Source organism: Propithecus coquereli, unplaced genomic scaffold (assembly GCF_000956105.1).
Source record: "Propithecus coquereli isolate 6110/MARCELLA unplaced genomic scaffold, Pcoq_1.0 Scaffold12, whole genome shotgun sequence".
Classification (NCBI taxonomy): Eukaryota; Metazoa; Chordata; class Mammalia; order Primates; family Indriidae; genus Propithecus; species Propithecus coquereli.
Window position 1 is genome coordinate 14,696,681 of NW_012136080.1, and position 23,258 is coordinate 14,719,938.

General features: G+C 49.3%; 1 protein-coding gene across 2 annotated transcripts in view; it reads left to right on the forward strand.

Annotated features, from left to right (window-relative positions):
- The window catches only part of MRAS (muscle RAS oncogene homolog), a 56,842-nt gene extending 33,839 nt beyond the window's left edge, over positions 1 to 23,003 (forward strand). The window contains exons 3-6 of one of the 2 annotated variants that reach the window (XM_012664582.1): positions 15,532 to 15,685; positions 17,000 to 17,099; positions 20,685 to 20,764; positions 22,082 to 23,003. In XM_012664582.1, the coding sequence (XP_012520036.1) occupies positions 15,532 to 15,685; positions 17,000 to 17,099; positions 20,685 to 20,764; positions 22,082 to 22,181 (434 nt within the window). In that variant the 3' untranslated portion in view covers positions 22,182 to 23,003. The remainder of the gene's footprint in view (positions 1 to 15,531; positions 15,686 to 16,999; positions 17,100 to 20,684; positions 20,765 to 22,081) is intronic. The other variant, XM_012664591.1, reaches the window with a different exon arrangement.
- Positions 23,004 to 23,258: the final 255 nt, after the last annotated feature.

The window sequence follows — 23,258 nt, forward strand, 5'->3', positions numbered from 1 at the left end:
GCTGGGACTACAGGCATGCGCCACCATGCCCGGCTAATTTTTTCTATATATTTTTAGTTGTCCGATTAATTTCTTTCTATTTTTAGTAGAGACAGGGTCTCGCTCTTGCTCAGGCTGGTCTCGAACTCCTGAGCTCAAACAATCCGCCCGCCTCGGCCTCCCAGAGTGCTAGGATTACAGGCGTGAGCCACCGCACCCAGCCCATCTTAACCATTTTTAAGTGTACAGTACATTCACATTGTTCTGCTGCATCCCTACCATCCATCTCCAGAACTTTTTCATCTTCCCCAACTGGAACTCTGTGCCCGTTGTTACACACTGACTCCCCATTCTCCCCTCTCCTCCGTCCCTGGCAACTGCCGTTCTACTCTCTCCGTTTTCTTCCTTCTCTTTTCTTTCTATATTGATGTATCATAGTTGTACATATTTGGGGGGTACAGGAGATATTTTGATACATTTATACAATGTGTAACGATCAAATCAGGGTAATTGGGACATCCATCACCTCAAACATTTTTCTTTGTGATGGGAGCATTACAATTCTTATTTTCTAGCTATTTTGAAATATACAATAAATTATTGTTGACCATAATTTCCTTACTTTACCATCAAATACTAGAACATATTCCTTCTATCTAACTGTACTATTGTTCCCATTAACCAAGGTCTTTTCAATCTCTCCTTCCCCCATCTCTTCTGAGCCCCTGGTAACCACAATTCTATTCTCTACCTCAGTGAGATCCACTTTTTTAGCTCCCACATGTGAGTGAGAACATGCAATATTTGTCTTTCTGTGCCTGGCTTGTTTCAGTTAACATAATGACCTCCATCCAGTTCCATCCATGTTGCTGCAAATGACAGGATGTCATTCTTTTTAATGGCTTAATATTCCATTGTGTATATAAACGATGTTTTCTTTATCCATTCATCCATTGATGGGCACTTAGGTTGATTCCATATCTTGGCTATTCTGAACAGTGCTGCAATAAACATGGGAGTGCAGATATCTCTTTGAGATAGTTTTCCTTTTTTTGGATATATACCAAGCAGTGGGATTGCTGGATCACAGGGTAGTTCTATTTTTAGTTTTTTTGAGGAACCTCCATACTGTTTTCCATAATGGCTGTTACATTCCCACCGACAGTGTAGGAGCATTCTCCTTTCGCCACATCCTTGCCAGCATTTATTATTTTTTTGTCTTTTTGATGATAGCCATTCTAACTGGGGTGAGATGACATCTCATTGTGGTTTTGCTGTGCATTTCACTGATGATTAGTGATGTTGAGCATTTTGTCATATACCTGCTGTCCATTTCTATGCTTTCTTTTGAGAAATGTCTATTCAGGCCTTTCCTCCCCCCCCCTTTTTTTTTTTTTTTTTTGAGACAGAGTCTCACTCTTTTTGCCCGCCTGGGCTAGAGTGCCGTGGTGTCAGCCTAGCTCACAGCAACCTCAAACTCCTGGGCTCAAGCGATCCTCCTGCCTCAGCCTCCCAGGTAGCTGGGACTACAGGCACACACAACTGTGCCCGGCTAATTTTTTATATATATATTTTTAGTTGTCCAGCTAATTTCTTTCCATTTATAGTAGAGACGGGGTCTCGCTCTTGCTCATGCTGGTCTCGAACTCCTGAGCTCAAGCAATCCTCCCGCCTCGGCCTCCCGGAGTGCTAGGATTACAGGCATGAGCCACCGCGCCCGACCTTTTTGCTCATTTTTTAAAACAAATTATTTGTTTTTGTTTGTTTTTGCTATTGAGTTGTTTGAGTTCCTTATATATTCTGGTTATTAATCAGTCCCTTGTCCCTTAAACACTAACTCCCCATTCTCCCCTCTCCTCAGTCCCTGGAAACCACCATTCTACTTTCTGTCTCTGTGAATTTGACTACTCTAGATACCTTGTAAGTGCTATGATAAGTGGAATCATGCAATATTTGTCTTTTTGTGGCTGGCTTATTTTAATTCATATAGTATCTTTAAGGTTCATCCATGTTATAGCATATGTCTGAATTTTCATCCTTTTTAAAGCTGAATGATATTCCACTGTATGCATGTACCACATTTTTATTATCTATTGAGCTGTCAACAGACATGAGTAGTTTCCACCTTTTGGCTGTTGTGAATAATGCTGCTATGAACAAGGTGTACCAATATCTGTTCAAGTCCCTGCTTTCCTCCTTTTGTCATAGAGTTCTTGTGTGCCTATTTTTTTTCTGTTGGGTTAGGGCTGGAAGGCTGCTAAGCTCTATGGTGTCAGCCCCTCACTCTACACCTGTGGAAACCAAGGTGCAGATGGAGAAGTGACTTGCCCAGGATCCGACCTAGCTAGCAGGATAGCCAGGCCTCGGGCCTCTTGACCCTGCCACATGTGTCCTCCACCCTGTCCTGCTGCCTCCTACTTTGGCCCAAGCCTCAGGCCTCTAGGGCAGGATGCTGACCAGATCCTCTGCCCACTTACAAGAGGGACAGGTGTTTCTGGGCCTTCCCACCCATATGGCTCCCAGCCCCACCCTCTACCTAGCCAGCCTCTGGAACTTTGCATCTTTCTTCCATCAGTGGAGAACAGCAGTGGGGTCTGAGTCTCCAGACACCCCTTCTTACTTCAGAGCTCTTAGGCCCAGCTCTGCAGCCTCCGTGTCCCCTGCTTCCCAGAAAGCGCTCTCTGTCTCTGCAAAGAGCAAAAGCCTGGCTCTTCTGCACCCTCAGAAGCTGGGACATTTCCACCCTGGCTTCTACCCAAACCTTGGACACAAGTGCTCTTGTCTTCCCAAAGGGGCCTGAACCTGGCTTTTCCCCGAACACTTGAATCCACATTCTTTCTGGGCATCAAGAGAAGAGAACAGTAGAAGGACAGGGATTTTTTCTGAACCAGGGGCTTTACCCAGTAGGCTTCTATGCTCAGCAGCCCTTAGGCCAGCTGTAGAGTGGGCATTCCCCATGGCCCCAACTAAAAATGGGGTGCAGGCAGAGCTGGCCTGTCCTCCCACCCATCCTCCCCTTCCCCTGCCAGCAGTGATGCGGGAGGAATTTCCCTTTTTCCCTTTGTGAGGCAGCATGGCTGCTGGCCTGAGATTATGGAACACAGCCCTGCAGGCCTTCGCTGACCCTTTGTCCTGGCTGCATGGGCCCTGCTGCCTGAATGCTGCACTGATCTCCATGGTGCCTGGGGCAGTGCTTGCTCCCAGAAAGCTCTTCCTCACGCTGAGGTCAGATCTCCTCCCAAACCCTCTCCTGCTGTTGCTCCTTCTGCCCTCTGCAATGATAGCTATTACAAAGGACCACGACTTTTTGTTAAGGCCCTATGCTAAAGGCTTTTACGAGGATTGCTTTATCCCGTCTTTGTAACAGTTTTGCTAAATTGAGATTAGTGAGATAAATTGAGATTAGTAAAGTGAGATTATATCACTTTACAGGTGAGCACAGCTGCTCTGCAGCCAGTATACCTCAGTACTGCTGTGCTGGTTGGTAAGATAGTGAAATCCTCTGTACCATTGGAAGATTGCTGCTGCAGCTGCTGCTGCCCTGTGCCCCTGGGCCCTTCCCCTGGGGACCCCAGACCTCCTGCTCCAGCACCTGTCCAGCAGCTCTCTGACTGGTCGGGCCCCTGCAGGTGAAGGAACTGAGACTCAGAGAGGTGAAGTAGCCGGTTCCGGGTCACACAGCTGATTAGAGCCCCCTTCCTTCTGATCGCAAAGCCAGGGATCTTAATCCTGCTCTGTGCTCACCGTAGCCCCACTAGCCAACCTGGGAGCTGAAGGACCCACCACCAGCCACAGAGTGAGCTCGGAATCAGCCCAGGGAGGCTTGGACTTGGTGATGAAGGTGTGAGTAGAGTTCGCATGCCCCCCACCAAGTCTCAGCACAGCCTGGGCACATTCCAAACTTGTCAGCACCCCAGACTCCAGATGTTTTTCCTCTTTTGTTGCTGACAATCAGGTCATATACTCCTACAGTTAATGTGGGGTTTTGCCCAAATTTCAGAACTTCATGTTGATCACTGTTAGAAGTCATGTGACCAGTTTGGTCCAAGCACACCAGCCTGACCAGTGGGTGTGAGATCTGCCCTGTCTGCCCTCGTGTTGGGTGATGCTACCTGCTCTGGGCCCCAGTGTCACTTCTGTCAGCTTTTGCTTTGTGCTCACTCCAGGTCTGGTGACTGGGGGGTTCTTGTTCCCTTTAGGCAGAGACAGCTTCTGGACAAAGACCTTGCACCCTCATTGGTGAGACCTATATCCAGATGGGATATACCCTCACAGTTGTTGCAAAGGATAAATGGAAAAATTCAAATTGTAAGCTTGAAGAAAGGGACTGTGTCCTTCACTCACCATTGTATCCCCGAAGCCAGTTGGATATGGCATCTATTAGGTGCTTAATTATTGTTTATTGAGCGAGGGAGGGAACAAGGCACCTTGCGAGGGGTTTGGCACATAGTAAAACTTCAGTAGATGCTGCTGTTGTGATTGCTCTCATATGATTTATAATATTATTTATGAGGATGACTTGGTGCTTTCAAGAACAGGCTCTATCACCTGTGTGGATAGGGACCACTGACCCATGCCCCTGTGTCTGAGGAGGCCCAGGAGTGAGGCTCCAGCCCCTGGCTCAGGGATACCACATCTTCCCGCAGTGGTGTGTGAATTGGACCCTGAGTCTTGGGTACCTGGTTGTGTTCACTAAGTCATCCAGCAAATACTTCTGAGTACCTGCTATGTACCTGGCTTTCTTTTGGGCTCTAAGGATGCAGCAATTGGCAAATCAAAGCCTCTGCTCTCATAAAGCTTATGTTAGAGTGGCGCTGCGGTACAGAGCATAAACAAATACATGTGGTGTCGGGTGTGTGTGAAGGAGAGTAAGGCAAGGTGAGGGGAGCCGATGGCGGGGAGGGTCGCTATCTTATGTGGGCTGGTCAGGGAAGGCCTTCCTGATAAGGTGATGTTGGAGCAGGGATCTAAAGGAGAAAGCTGTTCCTGTGTCTGGGAGAAGAAATCTCAGGCAGTGAGAGGATCAGGTACAAAGGCCCTAAGGCAGGGGTGTGTCTGGCCTATTTGGGGAATCCAGGGAAGCCAGGGTGCAGAGCAGATGAGGGGAAGGCTAGTAGGAGAGGTCAGAGAGGTAGCTGGAGGGGACTGATCTCGTAGGGCCTTGTAGGGAAATAAGAAGCCCTTGGAGGGTTTCCAGCAAAGGAGCGACAGTGATCTGACTGATGTCTTACAAGGCTCTGTGGCTCCGGTGTGGAGAGCAGAATATAGGGGAACCAGGGCAGCATTACGGAGACCAGTTAAGAGCTCCTGATGGTGGACTAGGGCACTGGTGGAGGAGGTGGCGAGTGGGGGTAGGTCTTGGATGTGTTTTGAAGGAGGAAACGACAGGATTTGTTGATGGAATATATGGGATGGGCGGGTGTTAGAGAAGAGTCTTTGACCTGTACAACTGGTAGAACAGAGTTATGTTTCTCAAGGTTAGGAAGACTGGTAAAAAGCACATTTTGGGGGGAAATCAAGAGTCTAATTTTGAATATGTTAAATCCAAGACGCCTTTCACACGTACAAGTAGTAATCAGGGCGGCAGCTGGATGTCTGAGTCTGGAGAGGAGACGCATGGGCTGGAGGTGGAAATCTGTGAGTCCACGTGTAAAGTCACGAGATGAGAGAGGAGTGATTGTGTAGAGGCTGAGGGGACAGAGCAGGACCAGTCCCTGCAGTTGGAGAAGAGCCAAGTGAGAGTGGCGTCCCCCCGGCAAGTGAAGAAGGCGCTTCACAAAGGAAAGAAACATCAACCGTATCAGATGCAGGCGAGGGCCCAGTGGGATGAGGACTGAGAAGTGCCCGTTGGATTTAGTGACATGGAGGTCACTGGGGACTTGACTGGATTGATTTTGGTGGAGTAGTCGAGAATGAAATTCTGACTAGAGTGGGTCGAAGAAAGAGTAGGGGAGAGAATGAGCAGGCACGGAGACTGGTCAAGTCAAGGAGTGCGGCTGTAGAGAGGAGCAGAGAAGTGGACAGCAGCTGGAGGGAGAGGTAAGGCTGGGGGTGGGGTTTTCTCCTTGTAATTTTAAATTTTAATTTAATTTGATTTTTTAAAATGAGAGAAATTATAGCATGTTCACATACTGATGGAAATAAACCGATAGAGAACAGGATGATGCAGGAGAAGAAGGGACAACAGCAGCAGCAGTGTCCTTGCATGGGAGGTGGGGGACAGGAGCCAGTGCCCAGCTGGAGGGGCTGGGCTTAGACAGCAGCAGGGCGAGGTTGGCCACTGTAGCAAGAGGGCAGGTGGAGCAGGTGTTTCAGAGAAATGAAGGTAGGATGGGTTTTTTCCTCATATAATTTTTTTATTGAGATATAATTCACATGTAAAATTCACACATACAGTTCGGTGAGTTTTAATGTATTCACAAAGTTGTGCAACCACAAATTGCTGATTGATTCACAAATCTGGAATCACCACTATCTAATTCCTGAACGTTTTCCTCACCCCCTCAACACCCCACACTCGTGAGAGGGCACTCCCTACTCTCCCTCTCCTCTGTGCCTGACACCACTCATCTGCTTTCTGCCTTTATGGATTTGCCTGTTTTGGACATTTCATGTAAATGGCATTATACAACACATAGTCTTTTGTGATTGGCTTCTTCCATTTAACACAATGTTTTCAAGGTTCATCATGTTGTAGTATTATCAGAATTTCATTTCTTTTTATGCACAAATGACATTCTAGTATGTACATTTTCTTTATTCATCAATTGGTGGACATTTGGGTTGTCTCCACTTTTTGGCTATTATGAATAATTTTGCTGTGAACATTCCTGTGTAAATTTCTGTGTGGACATATGTTTTAAATTCTCTTGGGTTTGTGTGGGATTGCTGGGTCATATGGTAACTCTGCGTTTAACGTTTTGAGGAATTACCAAACTGTTTTCCAAAGTGACTGCACCATCTTACATTCCCACCAGCAGCGTAGAAGGGATGGATTGATTTGAGGTGGAGGCATGTAGAGTTTATCTCCGGATGGCTCTGTTGCGGTTTCTGAGCTGAGAATGGAAGCTGGATGAAAGAGGAGGTGATGGGCAGTGGTTGCCCAGGGAGCAGGAGAATGACTAGAGAAGGATGGGGTGGCGGGGGCTTGGAAGGCCCTGGAAGTTGGTGCTCAGGACTTTAAAGGGAGCCAAGCCAGTGCACAGCCATGAGTTTTCTCCTCTCAGCCACATGTGGCTGCCCAGGTGCAGGTGTGGCGTGGGTAGAGAGTTTGGTGTAAGCAGGTAGGGGGTGTGTAGAAAGCATGGCCTCCAGGCCTTCGTCCTCCATCTCCATCCTCACCTCTCCTTTGAGACCTGCTCCTCTTCACTGGCCCTGGGGACGCTGCTGCTGGCTCTCTGCTTAAAGACAGGCTAGCACGAGGAGCAGAGCAAGGCTTGGACTCAGACAGGCTTGGGTTCAAATCCTGCCTCTACTGCTCATTAGCAGTATGAACCTGAGCAGGTCACTAGCCTTGCCCTGCCTCAGTTTCTTGCAGTTTGCGTACTAACTCAGGGGATGGTGGACCGCATGAAAACTTTTCCTAACACCTCCTCACTCCATTCCCTGCAGCTGTAGTAGCGTGGCCTCTAGAATGAGCATCCTCTGGGGCTGGTGGCCATCGCTTCTTCCCCAGTGCTGTCCTTAAGTCAGCATGTTGAGGAGGTTGGGATCACTGCAAGAGGGCGTCTTCCCCATGGCCAGGGAGCAGCCAACACCCGCTATAGGACTTTAGCTCCTTCCCCTTTGGAGAGTCCCAAGGGGTCTGGCTGTGAACGCCCTGGCAGCACTTGGAGAAGTTGAAGAAAGCAACCCTTTTTCTGGGAACAGTGCGTGGCAGATGCATCTAGCCTTTTTTTTGGCCTGGCATCCAACCCTACTCAATAGATACCCCTTACCCAGAAAGGGGAGCACAAATTAAAATAAAGAGCATACCTCACTATGTATGCCTAACTAAGTGACATTATTTTATTTGAATCTGTTTCCAGGAAGGGCACAGGCTTCCTCACCTAACTCTTCTGTAAAATGGGCATAATCATTCCTGCTTCCCATGGTGGGCCTGTGGATTAGAGATACTTAGAAAACTCTAGGCGTGGTCCTTGGAGGCATATTATCTCTATTGTTTGATATTCCAGCACCCTTATTTCACGGTGAAGGGTGCGTCATAAGAATTAAAAAGTCAGTTTTTAGGCCGTGCCCGGTGGCTCATGCCTGTAATCCTAGCACTCCGGGAGGCCGAGGCAGGAGGATCGCTTGAGCTCAGGAGTTTGAGACCAGCCTGAGCAAGAGCAAGACCCCATCTGTACTAATAATAGAAAGAAATTAGCTGGACAACTAAAAATATATAGAAAAAATTAGCCGGGCATGGTAGCGCATGCCTGTAGCCCCAGCTACTCGGGAGGCTGAGGCAGGAGGATCACTTGAGCCCAGGAGTTTGAGGTTGCTGTGAGCTAGGATGACGCCACGGCACTCTAGCCCGGGCAACAGAGTGAGACTCTGTGTCAAAAAAATAAAAAGAATTAAAAAGTCAGTTTTTAGTAATTTCCCTTAAAGCTGGAGTGGGCTGTTTTAACACGGTTATGGCATTTCCTATAGCGTGCATGTCATTTGTCTGTAGTCATTCTGCAAGTATTTTGGGGGCTCTCACTGGGTGCTGAAGCTTTTGGAGGGCCCAGGAAAATGAACATCAGGCTCCCGCCCTCTGGGGCTCCACACATGGTGGGAGCTGAGCCAGGCTGACAGATACGTACTTGGAGGAACAGATCACACGTGCAATAGGAAGGGTTCAAAGACAGAGGTCAGAGTCTGGGCCCTCTTCTGAGAGGAGGGGAGCTGGACTTCATTCCAGCTAGAGGGCGACCGGGACAGCCGGCGGAAAGGAGGGGAAAGGGCATTCTAGGCGGAGGTCACAGCTTGGGCAAAAGCTTGCCCAAGACACAGCCTGGCCAGTTTTAGGATGGCCAGATGGTGTGTTTATGGTTGAAGAAAAGAGACTAGACACTTGGGCCTTTGAGAAATAGGAATGCCCTCATTCCCAGTTTGAGCACGTCCCTTCAACTCCCTGGGCGTTAATGTCTCCATCTGTACCTGGAGCTTGCGGTGACCCGCCCTCACTGCACTCTACCCAGGACACCAGTGACACTCTGTCTCCACAAAAAAAAACATGGAAACTAAGGGAGTAATAATACCTTTCTTCCAAAGCTTGTAGAGGACTGAGAGGGTGGGTGTGTATAAAGCACAGTGCTTGCTGCCAGCAGGAACACAGTGGATGGGACTACTTTCAGCCAAAGGGCTCTGTACCCTGGGCTGCAGGTACTGTCAGAGCTGCCAGACCCCATGCTGGGGTTTACCTCCCTCTGGAAGCCCAGGAGAAGGAGGAAGGTAGGAAGGAGGGGGAGTGAGAGAGGGGCAGAAGGGGGAGGGGGAGGAGGAGGAAAAGAGGGGAGGAGGGGGAAGGAGGAGGAGGTCTTGGCAGTCACATGGGACACAGGCTGGTGCCCCTCCATGCTGGCTGGCCGCCTGCCTGGGACCACATGCCATGCCAGCATGTAGGGCTTGGCTGCTGAAATCCACAAGATCTAAGAGTGGTCCCAGGGTCTCCGCTTAAATCCAACTCGGCAGCGCTGCTGGCCTCCACCCTCCCCAGTAGGAGGATTGGGGCAGGACAAATGAGGGTGCACAACACTGACCTTCTCTGTCTCTAGAATCTCTGTTTCTCTTTTTCCTTCCTCCTGCCCCAGTCTGGCTCCCCCACCCCCGGCAAAACACCTCTTCTCCGAAGTGACTAATACTTTCTGTCTCTGGAGTCCTCCTACCTTCACAACATCAGGCCTAAGGAATGCAAACAAAATCATAATTTCTTAAAAGCACAGCTGCCCATTATCTTCAGCCTCCCCCAGGAAGTCTCAGAGGCAGAACTGCCGACAGGGGGCCTATAACCAGGCATTTCCAGGTGTGTGTGTGTGTGTGTGTGTGTGTGTGTGTGTGTGTGTGTGTGGAGGGGAGGGCTGGACGGGGGACTGACCCCCCCAACCAGACTAGGCCCAGCTCAGAACTCCCCTCCTGCTCCCTGCTTGCACCTGCCCTCCTGGGCCAAAGAATAGCTTTGTGTTGTTCCTGGGCAGATTTCGTCTCTTCAATTTTATCTACAATTATTGACATATTCAGGCTTTATATATTTTCTTGAGCCAATTTTCACTTATATTTTCTTAAATCATACATTTCAAGAATTGAAAATTTATTGCTATAAACTATATAATTTTCTCTCATAATGAACTATGTAGCTGCATCCCTAGTCATATGCCTTTTCTCATCTCAAATACTTACTTGTTTTTTCTTTTTTTCTCTGTTAAGAATTGGTGAAGTTTTTTTTGTTTGTTGGTTGGTTTGGTTTTTTTTTTTTTTGGTCCTTTGAAAGAATCAGCTTTTGATTTTTATATATCAACTACTTTCTCTCTCTTCCCCCTTTGGTAATTTCTGCTTTTATTGATTTCTTCTTTCTTTGGTTTTATTTTATTTTTCCTTTTGTAGCCCCTTGGTTTAAACACTTAGTTAATTTTCAGTTTTGTTTTCTGAAATGCATTTAAAGCTGTAATTTTCCTCTGAGTACCACTTTGGCCTCAAACCAGAGATTTTATTACTGTTCATTGTCCTTCTACTCTAAATTGTTTGTAATTTCTACTTTGCTTTTCTCTTTAACTAGAGAGTTACAGAGCAGTGTAGCTTTTTAAATTTTCAAGTGGATAGATCCTTTTTATACTCTTGTTTCTGTTCATTTCTGAACTTATAGGTTGAACATCCCTTATCCAAAAATCTGAAATTTGAAGTGCTCCAAAATCTGAAACTTTTTGAGCACTTACATGGTGCCACAGTGGAAAATTCCACACATAAGTACTTAACACAAACTTCATTTTGTGTGCAAAATTATTAAAAATATTAAATATTAAAAATATTGTATAAAATTACCTTCAGGCTATATATATAGGTATATATGAAACATAAATGAATTTCATGTTTAGATTTGGGTCCCATCCCCAAGATGGCTCATTATGTATGTGTAAATATTCCAAAATCTGAAAAAATTCCAAAATCTAAAACACTTCTGGTCCCAAGCATTTTGAATAAGGGATAATCAACCTGTATAGGTAAAACATAACATATATGATTTCTACTTTTTAGAATTTGTTGAAATTTTTATTTATGGCCTAATATATGGCCAATATATTTCATGTGTTTAAAAATGCTTATTCACTGTTTGAATGTAAAGTTTGTTCTCTCTGTATCTAAGATTAAGTTTTTAAATTGTATTATTTAATGACAGATGAGTCCTTTTGGGAACCCATTTGCTCTATCTTTAAGACCTGTTCAAGTCTCCCATGATATTATAGGGTCTGTCAGCTCTTACTGTTTAAAAATCAGTTTGTTTGTTTGTTTGTTTATTAAGAGATAGGGTCTCACTATGTTGCCTAGGCTGTACTCCTGGCCTCAAGCGATCCTTCTGCCTCAGTCTCCCGAGTAGCTGGGACTACAGGTGTGCCACTGTGCCCTACTTACATATATTAGTATATTTTTAAGCAATGTTCTTAGATGCTTATGATTCATGATTTTGGCACTTCTTGACGCTTGTACCTTTTCCCACTATAAATACCCTGTCTTTGTCCTGTTTAATGAGTTGGCCTTGAATTCTGTTTTGTGGGTGCACTTCTTTTCTTTTGCTTAGCATGTAACTAATGTATTCTTTTTTATCCTTCCTTTTTTTACTCTTTCAGTGTCACTTTGCTTTCTAATGTGTCTTTTATAAGTAGCAGACAAATGAATTTTGTATTAAGTATCTGCTTTTAATAAGTAAATTTAACCCATTTGCATTTACTATAATTAATCAGTTAGATTTACTTTTGTCAGATTATTTTATGTCTACTTTATATTATACTTGCTTATTTTCATTAAGTTTATTTTTGCCTTTTGTTGGATTGGTTCCATTTGTTCTGTTTTTCTTTCCTCTATTGATTAGTAAGTTTGGGGTTTTATTTCTTTTTTTTTGGTAGTTATGCTATATACAGACATGTGTATACTTATATTTTTCTATCAGCATCTGGGTACAATCAGGATCTTTAGCTTCTTCCCAAATGAAGCAAGAACTTAAGTAGTAACTTACTTTTTCCCTCACACGTGGGTCATCAGAGATTTTAGTTCTAAATTATCATCCATTCTCTTCAAATTATGTAACGTTTATTTAAACTTAACTATTCTGTTTTTCTGTTTTCTTTGCTTACCACTGTATTACCACTTGTCTTTTTCATAGATTTATTTTTTACTTCGTTGGAGTACATGCAAGAATTCCTTCAGAAAGCATGGGTAGTATAATTTCTAAGACCTTCAATGCCTGCGATGACTATTTTACCTTTCTACAAGGCCCATTTTGATTTTCAGCTCCTTATTGAGTCTTTAAAAATTTTTTTGAATGATCATATTTTTAAATATCCTAGATCACTGGTTTTTGTTTTGGATAATATATACCTTTAAAATCTGTAAATATATTAATTACAATATTACCTTAATGTCTTCTGCTATTTGATTCAGACCTTTCCATCCCCACTTTAGCCAAATTCATGCAATTTTCATATGTTTTACTGATTGCAGTTCTGGGTGGAAATTTTTTTTAGGAAAATAAGGCCACATTCCCTCTGGATGAAGGTGCATCCCTGGGAAATACTGGGGAAACTGCCTCAGTCATCCCATGGCCCTCAGCTGGTCCTGTCTTTTTGGCCCCTTCATTTTACATCCAGATGAACCAGTTCCAGGAAGTCAGAGCTGCAAGGGCCTGAGGGTCCCGGAGCCCCACCCTCATTTCCCACAGGAGACGGAGGCCCAGGGAATACACAAGAATAGCCATGAGCGGCTCTTGGGTCAGGGGCACATCTTGGGTTCTCATGTCTGTCACTTGTGCCTCTGAAGTGCTATATGACTCTGGGGGATGCGCAGCACTGACAAGCTGTGGGGATGGGCCACTTCCTTGGGCACTGTCTAAGGTGCCTGCCTGGCAGGGCACGGTGGCTCATGCCTATAATCCTAGCACTCTGGGAGGTCGAGGTGGGAGGATCACTTGAGCCCAGGAGTTCAAGACCAGCCTGAGCAAGAGTGAGGCCTCATCTCTATTAAAAATAGAAAAAATTAGCCAGGTGTGGTGGTGCGTGCCTATAGTCCCAGCTAGTTGGGAGGCTGAGGCAGGAGGATCACTTGAGCCAGCAGGTTGAGGTTGCTGTGAGCTATGATGACACCAGGGCGCTCTACTCAGGGCAACAGAGCAGGACTCTGTCTCAGGAAGAAAAAAAAATTTAAATAAGTAAGGCGCCTGCCTAAGGAGATGCACATTCCCGGGTGTCCTCCTGTGGCTCTCCTTGCCAGCTACACACCCTGGCAACTCCCACATCTATGCCTCTTGCCCCTCTTCTCTTCTTGTGTCTGACTTAAGTCCCCAGATGCCTACTGGAAGTCCCGTATACATGTCTGATGGGTTCTAGGCCTGTGTCAGAAACGGAGCCCTCCAGACCCTGTTTCTCACCCAGCCTTCCCCGCCTCACTATGTGGCACCACCATCCACCGGGCGCTCAGGCCGACACCAGGCATCGTTCTCGAAGCCACTCTGTGTCATCCCCCTATCCCCACATTTTTCTCCAGAAAGCCCCACTCCTGTTGGCTCTGTCTTAGAAAGTGGCCTGGACCTGGTCACTTCCCACAGCACCCTTGGTGCAGCTTGCCAACATGTCACGCCTGGATTTTTGCACTAGCCTCCTAACCAGTCCCCTGCTTCCGCTCTTAGTCTGTTTTCCCCAGCAACCAGAACGAACTTTTCAGGATGTACTCCAGTGTGCCATTCCTTTGCCAAACTCTGCAGTGGCCCCCATCTTCCTTACACAGTGTGCCAGGCCCTGTGAGCTGCCCCCTCCACCTCCTCCCCACGCCCCTCTCCTCCTCCCCCTCAGCCCTCCGGGCCTGCCCTCGCACACCTCCACCTCTGCTCCACCTCTGAGCCTTGGGTTTGTGGTGCTCCCTCTGCCTGGGGTGCCCTTCCGCTACGTCACGTGGCTCCCTCCCTCATTTAGTCACCGCTCAGATGTCACCTGAGAGAGGCCCTCCTTTTCTATCCAAAAGGACACCAACTTCTGCCAGCGACCCTCCAACCGGCTATGTTGTGCCAAGAAAGGTCGGTAGGGGTTGGGGAGAGCCCTGGGGGCTCTGGCAGCAGAATGCTGATCAGAGTCAGCTCGCCAAGGCCAGGGGAGAAGGGGAGAGGAGCAGGAGTTGGAGGAAGGAGGCCCAGGCCGAGAAGGTAGTCGAGTGGGAGAGAAGACCCCAGGTGAGGGTGGCAAGCTCACAGCAGACCCTCTTGCAGAACTTCTTTGTGCCAGTCACTGCTTGAGGGTCACTGGCTATAACAACTCAAAACAACCTTGGCCGTCCCTGTGTTAGGAAACAGTAGTCCCAGAGAAGTGAGGTTGCCCAGGGTCACACCATAGGAATGAGGAGCCACACTCGGCCTGGTGGTCTGGCTCCAAAATCTGTAACCACTCACTCCACTGCCTCTGGGGAGAGGGGACACGTGGGTCTGGCCAGAGAGTAGAGGGAGCTGGAGGATGGAGGGGAGCCTGCACCATGAGCGGGGGCTGGGGGGATACTGCAGGTTCAGACTTCATGCCCCCAGGGGGTGGGAGGGGTCAGGCCTGCACAGCAGGCTGTGAGCAGTGGGGGAGCACTTTACCTCAGTAGGAAGAAAGGTGAGCGGCAGGAGTCCAGCTGGGCATGATGGGGAAGAGCTTAGGCTGAGGTGGTCCTCCCAGCTTCTTTCTCCCCAGCACCCTGCTTCCTGCCCTACGCCCACAACAGCCCCCTCCTAGGAGGTGAGTGCCCCGGCTGCCTAGGGCCACTCCTTCCCCAAGGCCTACTTGGTATCTGTCCTGCAGGGGCTGAGGAGCTCAAGATGGGCTCCTGCCTGGGATGGCCTCTTCTGTGCTCCCCCAGGCACGTCTGCGCGAAAGCTCGGCAAGGTAGAGGCGGCCCCCAAGGGGCTGCAACTGTTTCATTTTATAGAGGAGGAAATGGAGCCTCAGAGTCAGGTAACTTCCATGGAATCACAGTTTGTAAGGGCTGCAGCAGGGAGCCAAGCTGGGGTCTGGGGACTCCCCAGAGGGGCTTTATAGCAGAGTTGATCACTGACTTCCCGAGGCTTGTCTGCAGGCTGAGAGTTTAAGCCCAGTGAGCACCGTGGGTTGAAAGTGGGGAGAAGGGTTTGGTGGGTACACAATGAGTCAGCTACAGCCTCACACCAAAACAGCATCTGGGCGGCTGAAACCCCCCCCCCCCGCCAGGCCCTTTACAGTCCCAGGGAGCTTGTGCTGCCCCTTGTGGGGCAGCTGGGACCGAGCTACAGTGGGGACAGCAGCAGCACAGGGTCTGCAGCCATGGGGGCTCCAGGGTGGGCAGGGACAGCTTCTGAGTGGCCTCATCCCACCCTAGTTCTGGACACAGCCGGGCAGGAGGAGTTCAGCGCCATGCGGGAGCAGTACATGCGCACGGGGGACGGCTTCCTCATCGTCTACTCTGTCACCGACAAGGCCAGCTTCGAGCATGTGGACCGCTTCCACCAGCTCATCCTGCGTGTCAAGGACAGGTGAGGGCCTGGGGCAGGGCGTCCCTGCTCCTGGCTCAGAGGGGATCTGGGCTCCGTCAGTCTTCCTCTGTCTCTCTCTCTCAGATACTCGGGGAGCAGGGAGGCACAGAGGGGCCGCACTGAATTCTCTCCCTGGTAGTTCCTCCAGCGCCTACCCTAGTTCTTTCTACAGGGCCACACTGCGTCCAAGGCTCCAAGGGGTCACTCCCTCCTGTCTCTCCTAAACTGCCCCCTCAATCAAGGAATCATCAGTAACATCTTTGTTTTTCAAATCCAATTTAACCAAATTATATTATGTTCAAAGAAAAAGTGAATTTTCTCTCCAGTATGCATTGTAATTGGTTAAATCCCATTTGACTATGAGACGATAAGCCCCTAATTAAAGGCTCATTTTTTTAGCATTATGTGGAGTAATTAAATAATCTGGAGGCTGTTTTAAACCCAACTGGTCTTGTCAGTTAATTGGATTTCAAAGAGACAATGTCAAGAAAATGAAAGGACAAAAAAATAACAGGAAAACAGCAAGCTTTGAACAAATCCCAGTAAAGACAGAAAAATCCAGTTAACACCTATTCCAAAGGCAAAGTGTTAATAACTTTACCAGGCAAAGGGACACACACACATATATACACATAAAGATTCAACAGATTAATGGGTTAAGCCCCTGAATATATGAATCTCAAAAGAGAAAACATAAATGCCACAGATGTTGGAAAATATTCAACTTTCTTGCTAATCAAAGAAACGTAAGGAAAATAATAAACTACCATTTTTTTACCTGTCAAATTATAATTTTTTAAATGAAAATATCCAGTGCAGCCAAAGAGGCTGCGGGACCACTGTCTCACTCGCTTTCGGACGGCAGTGTGGCCACGTCAGTAAGAATTTTAAGATAGACTTGCCTCTCGAGCCCACTGTGCAGCTGCTGTTTGTCGGGTGCCCGCCGTGAGCCAGGCACGGCCCTGGTGCTCTTTGCGAGTCGTCGCAGAGGCCACAGCAGCCCCGCATGGTTGGTACATCTGAGTGACCGAGAGGAGGGAACCAGGTCTGGGGAGCCAGGCCCTGGCCAGCAGCTGCCCCTCGATACCTCACTGCTGGCCTTCCACAGGCCCCAGGCTTTAAGCCAAGCCAGCCAGCAGCCTCCAGGCCCTTCCCGCAAGCCCTTCCCTCCCTTTGGAGAGGAGGGCAGAAGCGACTGCAGCCCGGCGACTGGGGGCGTGGGGGGGCTGTGTATGTCTGAGGTGTGGCTGCCCCACCGTAACCAGATGTGTGGGGGGTAAAACCTCACAGAGCTGCTGTTCCTTTGTTTCCCAGGGAGTCATTCCCGATGATCCTTGTGGCCAACAAGGTCGATTTGATGCACTTGAGGAAAATCACCAGGGAGCAAGGAAAAGAAATGGCGACCAAACACAATGTAGGTGTGTGTGTGTGTGTGTGTGTTGGGGGCTTAGGGGGTGTGTGAAAGTTGATAGCCCGTCACCCCTGCAGCCCTGGTCTTCAGAAATGGACTCGGGCCTCCTGGGTAGCCATCCGACCTGCACAGAGTGGCCTCGGAGGGCATATGTGAGGGGGGTATATTGGAAACAAGGTAGTAGACAGAGAGAAAGCACCTTCTGTCAGTCATTAAGACTCTGATGTGGGGTCCGGGTGCTTTCCAGTGGCGTGGAGGCTGTGCTGTTCAGCCCACCTCCTGGCCAAGGGCCACCCAGCCCCGCCCAGGCACAGCCGCTTCCTCACTGGGCCGCGCAGTGGGGTGCACTCCTGTGTGCTCCTCTGAGCCGCCAGCGGCGCGCTCAGAATCATCAGGACCAGCTGCTGCTCTGCCAGCCCCGCGCTGTGCCGGCGTTGGGCTAGGGGAGCATGAACACCACTTCACAGCCTGTCACAGCCACTCCTGCGGTAGGGAGCGTCCCCATTTGCCACCTGATCGACCTGAGGTGCACCCCAGGCCCCACAGCCCTTGTCAGCAGACATCTTTGTTTGTTTTTCCAGTTTATTGTGATGACCATTTGCCCTCTGGAGGATGTTAGGTCGTGTTTCTGGGCTTCCTCCTCCTCCCCAGCATTGGCACAGCATGTGGCCCTGGCCCTGGGGTCAGTTGTGCCCAAGTTCCCTCTCCCAGCCCTCTACTGCCAGTCGCCCCTCCCCTTGGCCCAGGGGGCCCACCCTGTGGGTAGAGGAGGAGGCCGGGCCGCCCTGTGGGTAGAGGAGGAGGGTGCACAGGGAAGGAGTTGTGCCTGTCCCTGCCTTCTGCGTTCACTTACTTGCTCATTCAGTGGTTCCAGGCCCTGGTAAACAATACTCCCTGCCTCACAGTGCTTATTCTACTGACAGGAGCTGGACAATAAACAAAGCAAATTAGCATCCAAAGGTGATGTGCGATGGAAACAAGCCAGGGCAGGGGACAGGGAATGCCCGGTGGGAGACATGCTTTTCCAAGTAGCTGGCCAGGGGAGGCCTTGCTGGGAAAGGTCTGCTTCAGCAAGGGCTTACAGAGGCAAGGGAATCAGCCATGCAGGTATCTGGAGAAGGAAAGTTCCAGCAGGGGGAGCAGGGGGGTGAGTAGTGGGAGGCAAGGGCAGAGAGGTGGTGTGAGGCCTCCTGGGCTTTCACGGTGAGGAAGAAGGGAAACCACCGCAGGGTGCTGAGTGCAGAGTGACGGGGTCTGACCTACCATGGAACAGCTCCCTGGTGGCCGCATGGAAATAGTCTGTGGGAGGAAGGGCAAGAGCAGGGAGACCAGTCCCAGGCTGCACAGTGACCTCGGTGCAGGCTGACCGGGGCCAGTGTGGTGCTCATAAAGGTGGTGAAGAGGGGCTGGAGTCCAGCTGTGTTTCTAACAGAACCAGCAGGATTGCTCACAGATTGGATGTGGGGTGAGAGAAAGAGAATCGAGGATGAATCCAAGGTTCCAGGCATGAGCAATGTTCAGGAGACTGGAGTTCCAGTAACTGAGCAGGGAAGGACTGTCAGAGTAAGTGTGTGAGGAAGGACCAGGAGCTGCTTGGGGTCCCTTCAGTTTGAAGAGCCTGGTGGATAATCGCATGGAACAGTGAGGACAGCAGTCACTTGTACCTGTCTGCAGGTAAACATGGGACATTATCAGCAGGTAGGTGGAGTTTAAAGCCATGAGACCCAAGGGAGCAGGTGTAGGCAGGGAAGGGGTGCCGGAATTGAGGCTGGGTGCCCTTCCGTGTCATGGTGTGGGCAGATGAAGAGGAATCACAAGAGAGACGAGCCAAGACATCAGTGGGGTGTGAGGACCCAAGTGGGGGATCTTGAGAGCCAAGTCGAGAAGATGCCTCAAGGAGGAGGAGTGGTCGACCAAGACGGGAGCTGCTCAGAAGTCTCCAGACGAGGCCCAGAAACTGACCCAGGTTTAGTATGGGAAACAGGCCTTGTGGAGTGTACACGGGGTATCTGACCTCGTGAGCAGAGATAGGCCAGGGGAGCTGGAGCTGTTTTGTTTCAGTGTTGGGCTCCATGAATGACCAGTCCCACTGATCTGAGGAGGGTTTGCCAAGGGCTTTCACACACACCTTCTCAGTGTCCCTCCCAGCAGCCTTTATTTTTATTTACAAATAAAGAGAATGAGACACAGGAGGTTAAGTGACTTTTGGGGGCTCACAGCCTGTGATACTGCCCCCCGACTAGTACCCAGGTCTCCAGCCTCTCAGCCTGATGCTGCCGTAGCTAATGCTGCTGCCTCATTTGTCACTTGACCAAATGACTTTGTAAGCTACTATCAATGACACCCTGATTTTATAGCTCATAAGGAAATCCAAACAGCCCACACGGAGGGCAGTTTCTATTCGGTGTTGTCAGAGGCTCAAATATCTCGAATGAGTATTTCGAAGGTCTGAGCTCTGCCCTTGTGTGTGTGTGTTGGCTGCAAGACCTCTGTGAAGCCACAGCAATGTGTGACCATCTGACTGCACACGATGACGGTGGATGGGAGCTACTGACTCCGTTCTGGGCGGTGACTTATAGTGTTCTCCTCTAAAACAGCTCACTCTGTCCCTCTCCACTGTGCATGTTAAGTGTCAATCATTTTTATTTTCTTCACGGTGCTTTTCTTTCCCAAATGTATTATAATGAAAGGCATTAATTCTGTCATCAGAAAAAAGTTATGAAAAATAACACCGTTCTTCAGTCTGCTCACAGTCAGCTTACTTCCATCTATCTCATTGAGGGAGGCTTGCGCGTTTTTCCTGAACCCCCCACACGTGGGGTGAGAGCGCTTCCCGCCTTTGTGTGGTCCCTGCTGTAGGAGATGAGCGCTGGGGAGTGTGTCCTGGCCTCATGGAGCCTTTGTTCTCCCTTTGCCAGCCCACAGCTTGGTGTAGACATGGCCCTGGAAACTCGTCCGATGGGGTCACCTTGGTCGCGTCTCCCCATGTGCTGCTCCCTTTCAGCCGGTGGTGCTTCCTCAGCGTTAACTGTGCAGACAGAAACCTTGTGTAAACATGGCTGAGCGCCCAGGCCCGTAGATACAGACCAAACAAGAGCTGTGCCGGGCAGGCTTGGCGGGGGTGGCGGCCGACACGCATTAGCCAAGCTCACCCGGGATGAGAGTCCTGCCCGGGGCCCAGCCTCTCCTCCGCCTCGGGGCCCAGAAAGAGGGGTGGAAGTCACCACAAGGTAGAGAAACAGGCCTCAGAAAGAAAACTGAATAGAATCAGAATGTGTTTCAGTTTGATCGGTGAAACAGTCTTTCGTCTTCAAATATATAAAAAGATCATTTTTATTCTATTTTTAGGGAACTATTAAATACCTCTGTGACTAGAGAAAAGAGGGAATTAGAAAAGCCATTAGTAAAACTTTCCAACCTTATAGAGTGAGAAGCCACCAAAGGTGTCTTGAGGCTGTTGGGGGCCAGGGGCTCTGTGGGGGGCTTTGAAAGCACCTGGGTTCCTCGGAACCTCTGAGAATTTCTAAGGGTGATGCAGGGCTTTGGAAATCTCAGTGTCACTTTGACCGAGCGAGCTTTGCCTTCCAGATTCCATACATAGAAACCAGTGCCAAGGACCCACCTCTCAATGTCGACAAGGCCTTCCACGACCTCGTCAGAGTCATTAGGTGAGTGCGGCCGCCCCCCCAAGGGCCCCTGCAGCAAGGGCGGGTGCCGGGCCACAGCTGCAGGGCTTGAGGAAGGCAGCTCCTGCTCTGAGGCCGTGCTCAGTTCTGGGCCTGGTTTGGGGTTTCTTGTCCTTCCCTCCATTCCTTTCCCTCGCCCTTTCCATCCTCCTGTGCCCAACCACAGACAGGTCTCAGGTGCGGTCTGCTGCACACTGCCGAGTGGCAGTGCCTTCCTGCCCGGGCAGCGGCTCAGGCTCCCTCCAGCCTGTCTGCAGTGTTCTCCCCACACCGGAGCTTTCAATACGGAACAAAGTAGATCCCTTTCCTCTTCCCTGCCCTTTGACATTTCCCCTCAACAACCAAAGTTTTGACTCTGGGGCTCAAATTTCAGAGGGGTCGCACTTGTGTCCTTTCCAGACTCCACACACTGTCGGTGTCCCATGTGTTGTCAGCAGTCCTAGTGAATAGCCTGGTGTGTTCCTTTGCATGGTCAGGGGCCAGACCTCGGTCACCTCATGTGCTCGTGACTGAAACAGCCTCCTGGCCGCGTCCCCTGCCATGCACCCATCCCGTTTCCCAGTTTCAACACGCAGAGCAGCCCAAGCAGCGTTCGCAGACACCACGCATTTAGTGTGCAGCCTTATGCTGGCAACTCAGAGGGCTGCTGGTGAGGTGTGAAATCAGACCCAGGGCTCTGACAGCGTCCTTCCCTATTTGCCACCCCCCAGCCCCAAACACTCAGCAAGCGTGTTTTCTCATCATAACCCAGCGTAGTGGGAACGCCGTGGTCTTCACTTTACGTGCTTGCAGTTTTGCACTCTTGAGCTGACTTTCCCTGGGGCATTTGCCTCCACTGAAGATACCCTACTGCTGCGTAGCCTGTGCTGTTGCCTGGGTGTGGACCTGTAGTTCCAAGGGCAGGTTTTAGACATGGGAAAAGTTAAGAGAAAACGTGTAAAAGGGTTTTGCACTCAGTTGACCTGTCATTTTATTTAAAATATGAAATACAGAAACAGGCCAGAACTATACAAAACATAAAACACGATGTTGCTCATGGTTTACAGCATAGCATCATGTCAGTAATCCCCGTCAGTGGGGTGATTTAAGTGTGTCCCTTCTTTCCCTCCCAAGTTTCACTGCTCAGGAGATGCTGCCGGCCAGGCCCTCCTCCTGCTGGGACGGCGGCACCTCTGAGCCCTCCCCACCCGCCACCCCTGCCAGAATGAGCCGCCTCTACTGCAGATCCAGGGGGGCAGGGGCAGAGCAGAAGCAAAACCCATTCTGACTTTGTCTTTCTGTCCTTTATTGTTTCAAAAGGCAACAGATTCCAGAAAAAAGCCAGAAGAAGAAGAAGAAAGCCAAATGGCGGGGAGACCGGGCCACTGGCACCCACAAACTGCAGTGTGCGATCTTGTGACAGGCCTGGGGCCCGGGGCACAGTAACAGAGGCCTGGCCAGCCCCCGGGACCCTTCGCTGCCTAACTGCACTGAAACCATTTCTAACCACCACCCTTGGCATGGGGCTGGCACGGGAAGGGAGAAGGGGAGGGTGGGCAGGGAACAGACAGGGTCTGGCTTTGCCCGAAGGGCTCGGGCTTTCCCGTCCCTCAAAGGGACAAGGAAGTCACCCGTAAACAGAAGCAGCATTTCTAAGCCCCCGTGTGTCGATTCAATCTGGTTCCTCCCTGTCTTGGTGGGTGTGTTGTTTCTTTTAACTGCATAGTGTTGGTTTGATGTGGAGGTGTTTATCCACATACAAAGTACAAAACAAGCCATGAACAAGCCTCCTTCCCTTGCCTCCAGTCCACAGTGTCTGAGCTTGGGTGTATTTCGTAGACTTTTAAATTATTTTAGTGATTATTATTTTATTAAAGGGGTCTGGGCCCACTGCTTGGTGAAGCTTCAGGTTTTCAGCAGACCTCTCTGGTCATATGTCTGGAATATTGTTGTTTTTTTTAAACAGAGTTTTCCCAGCAGTGCCAAAACCCAACTCCGTGTGAAAGCAGAGAGACGGAGAGGACAGAAGTTAACAGGGATGGTAGCTGGAGGGGAACAGACCCTACTCATGGCCTAGAAACTGGAGCGGAGAGAGATGTGCTTACCCGGATGTTTTGCTATGACTGAGGATGGCGATGTTAGAAAACAGAGTTTTATTTTGCTGAGGAGAGTGGCTGGCACAAGCCTGTCAGTTCTAAAAGGAGTTTTCAGTATTCTGGAAATGTATAAACTAAAGTGAGCTTGATTGGCTGTGCAAAAGCGTTGATTTTTCAGACAGTGCGGGTTAAGTTCTGAGTTCTTCCCAGATGTCTGAGAGGGTTTCTCCAATCTGTCTCTTACTGATTTCTCACATCACCTGTGCTGCTTGGTGTCTCTCTGATACAAACACATTGATGCATCAAAGTAAGCCCACGTGGACACCATCCAGAAAACTCTAGTTCATGCCGAATCTTAACCAAACACGATTCAATACTGTTATCACTCAAACAGCACCAAC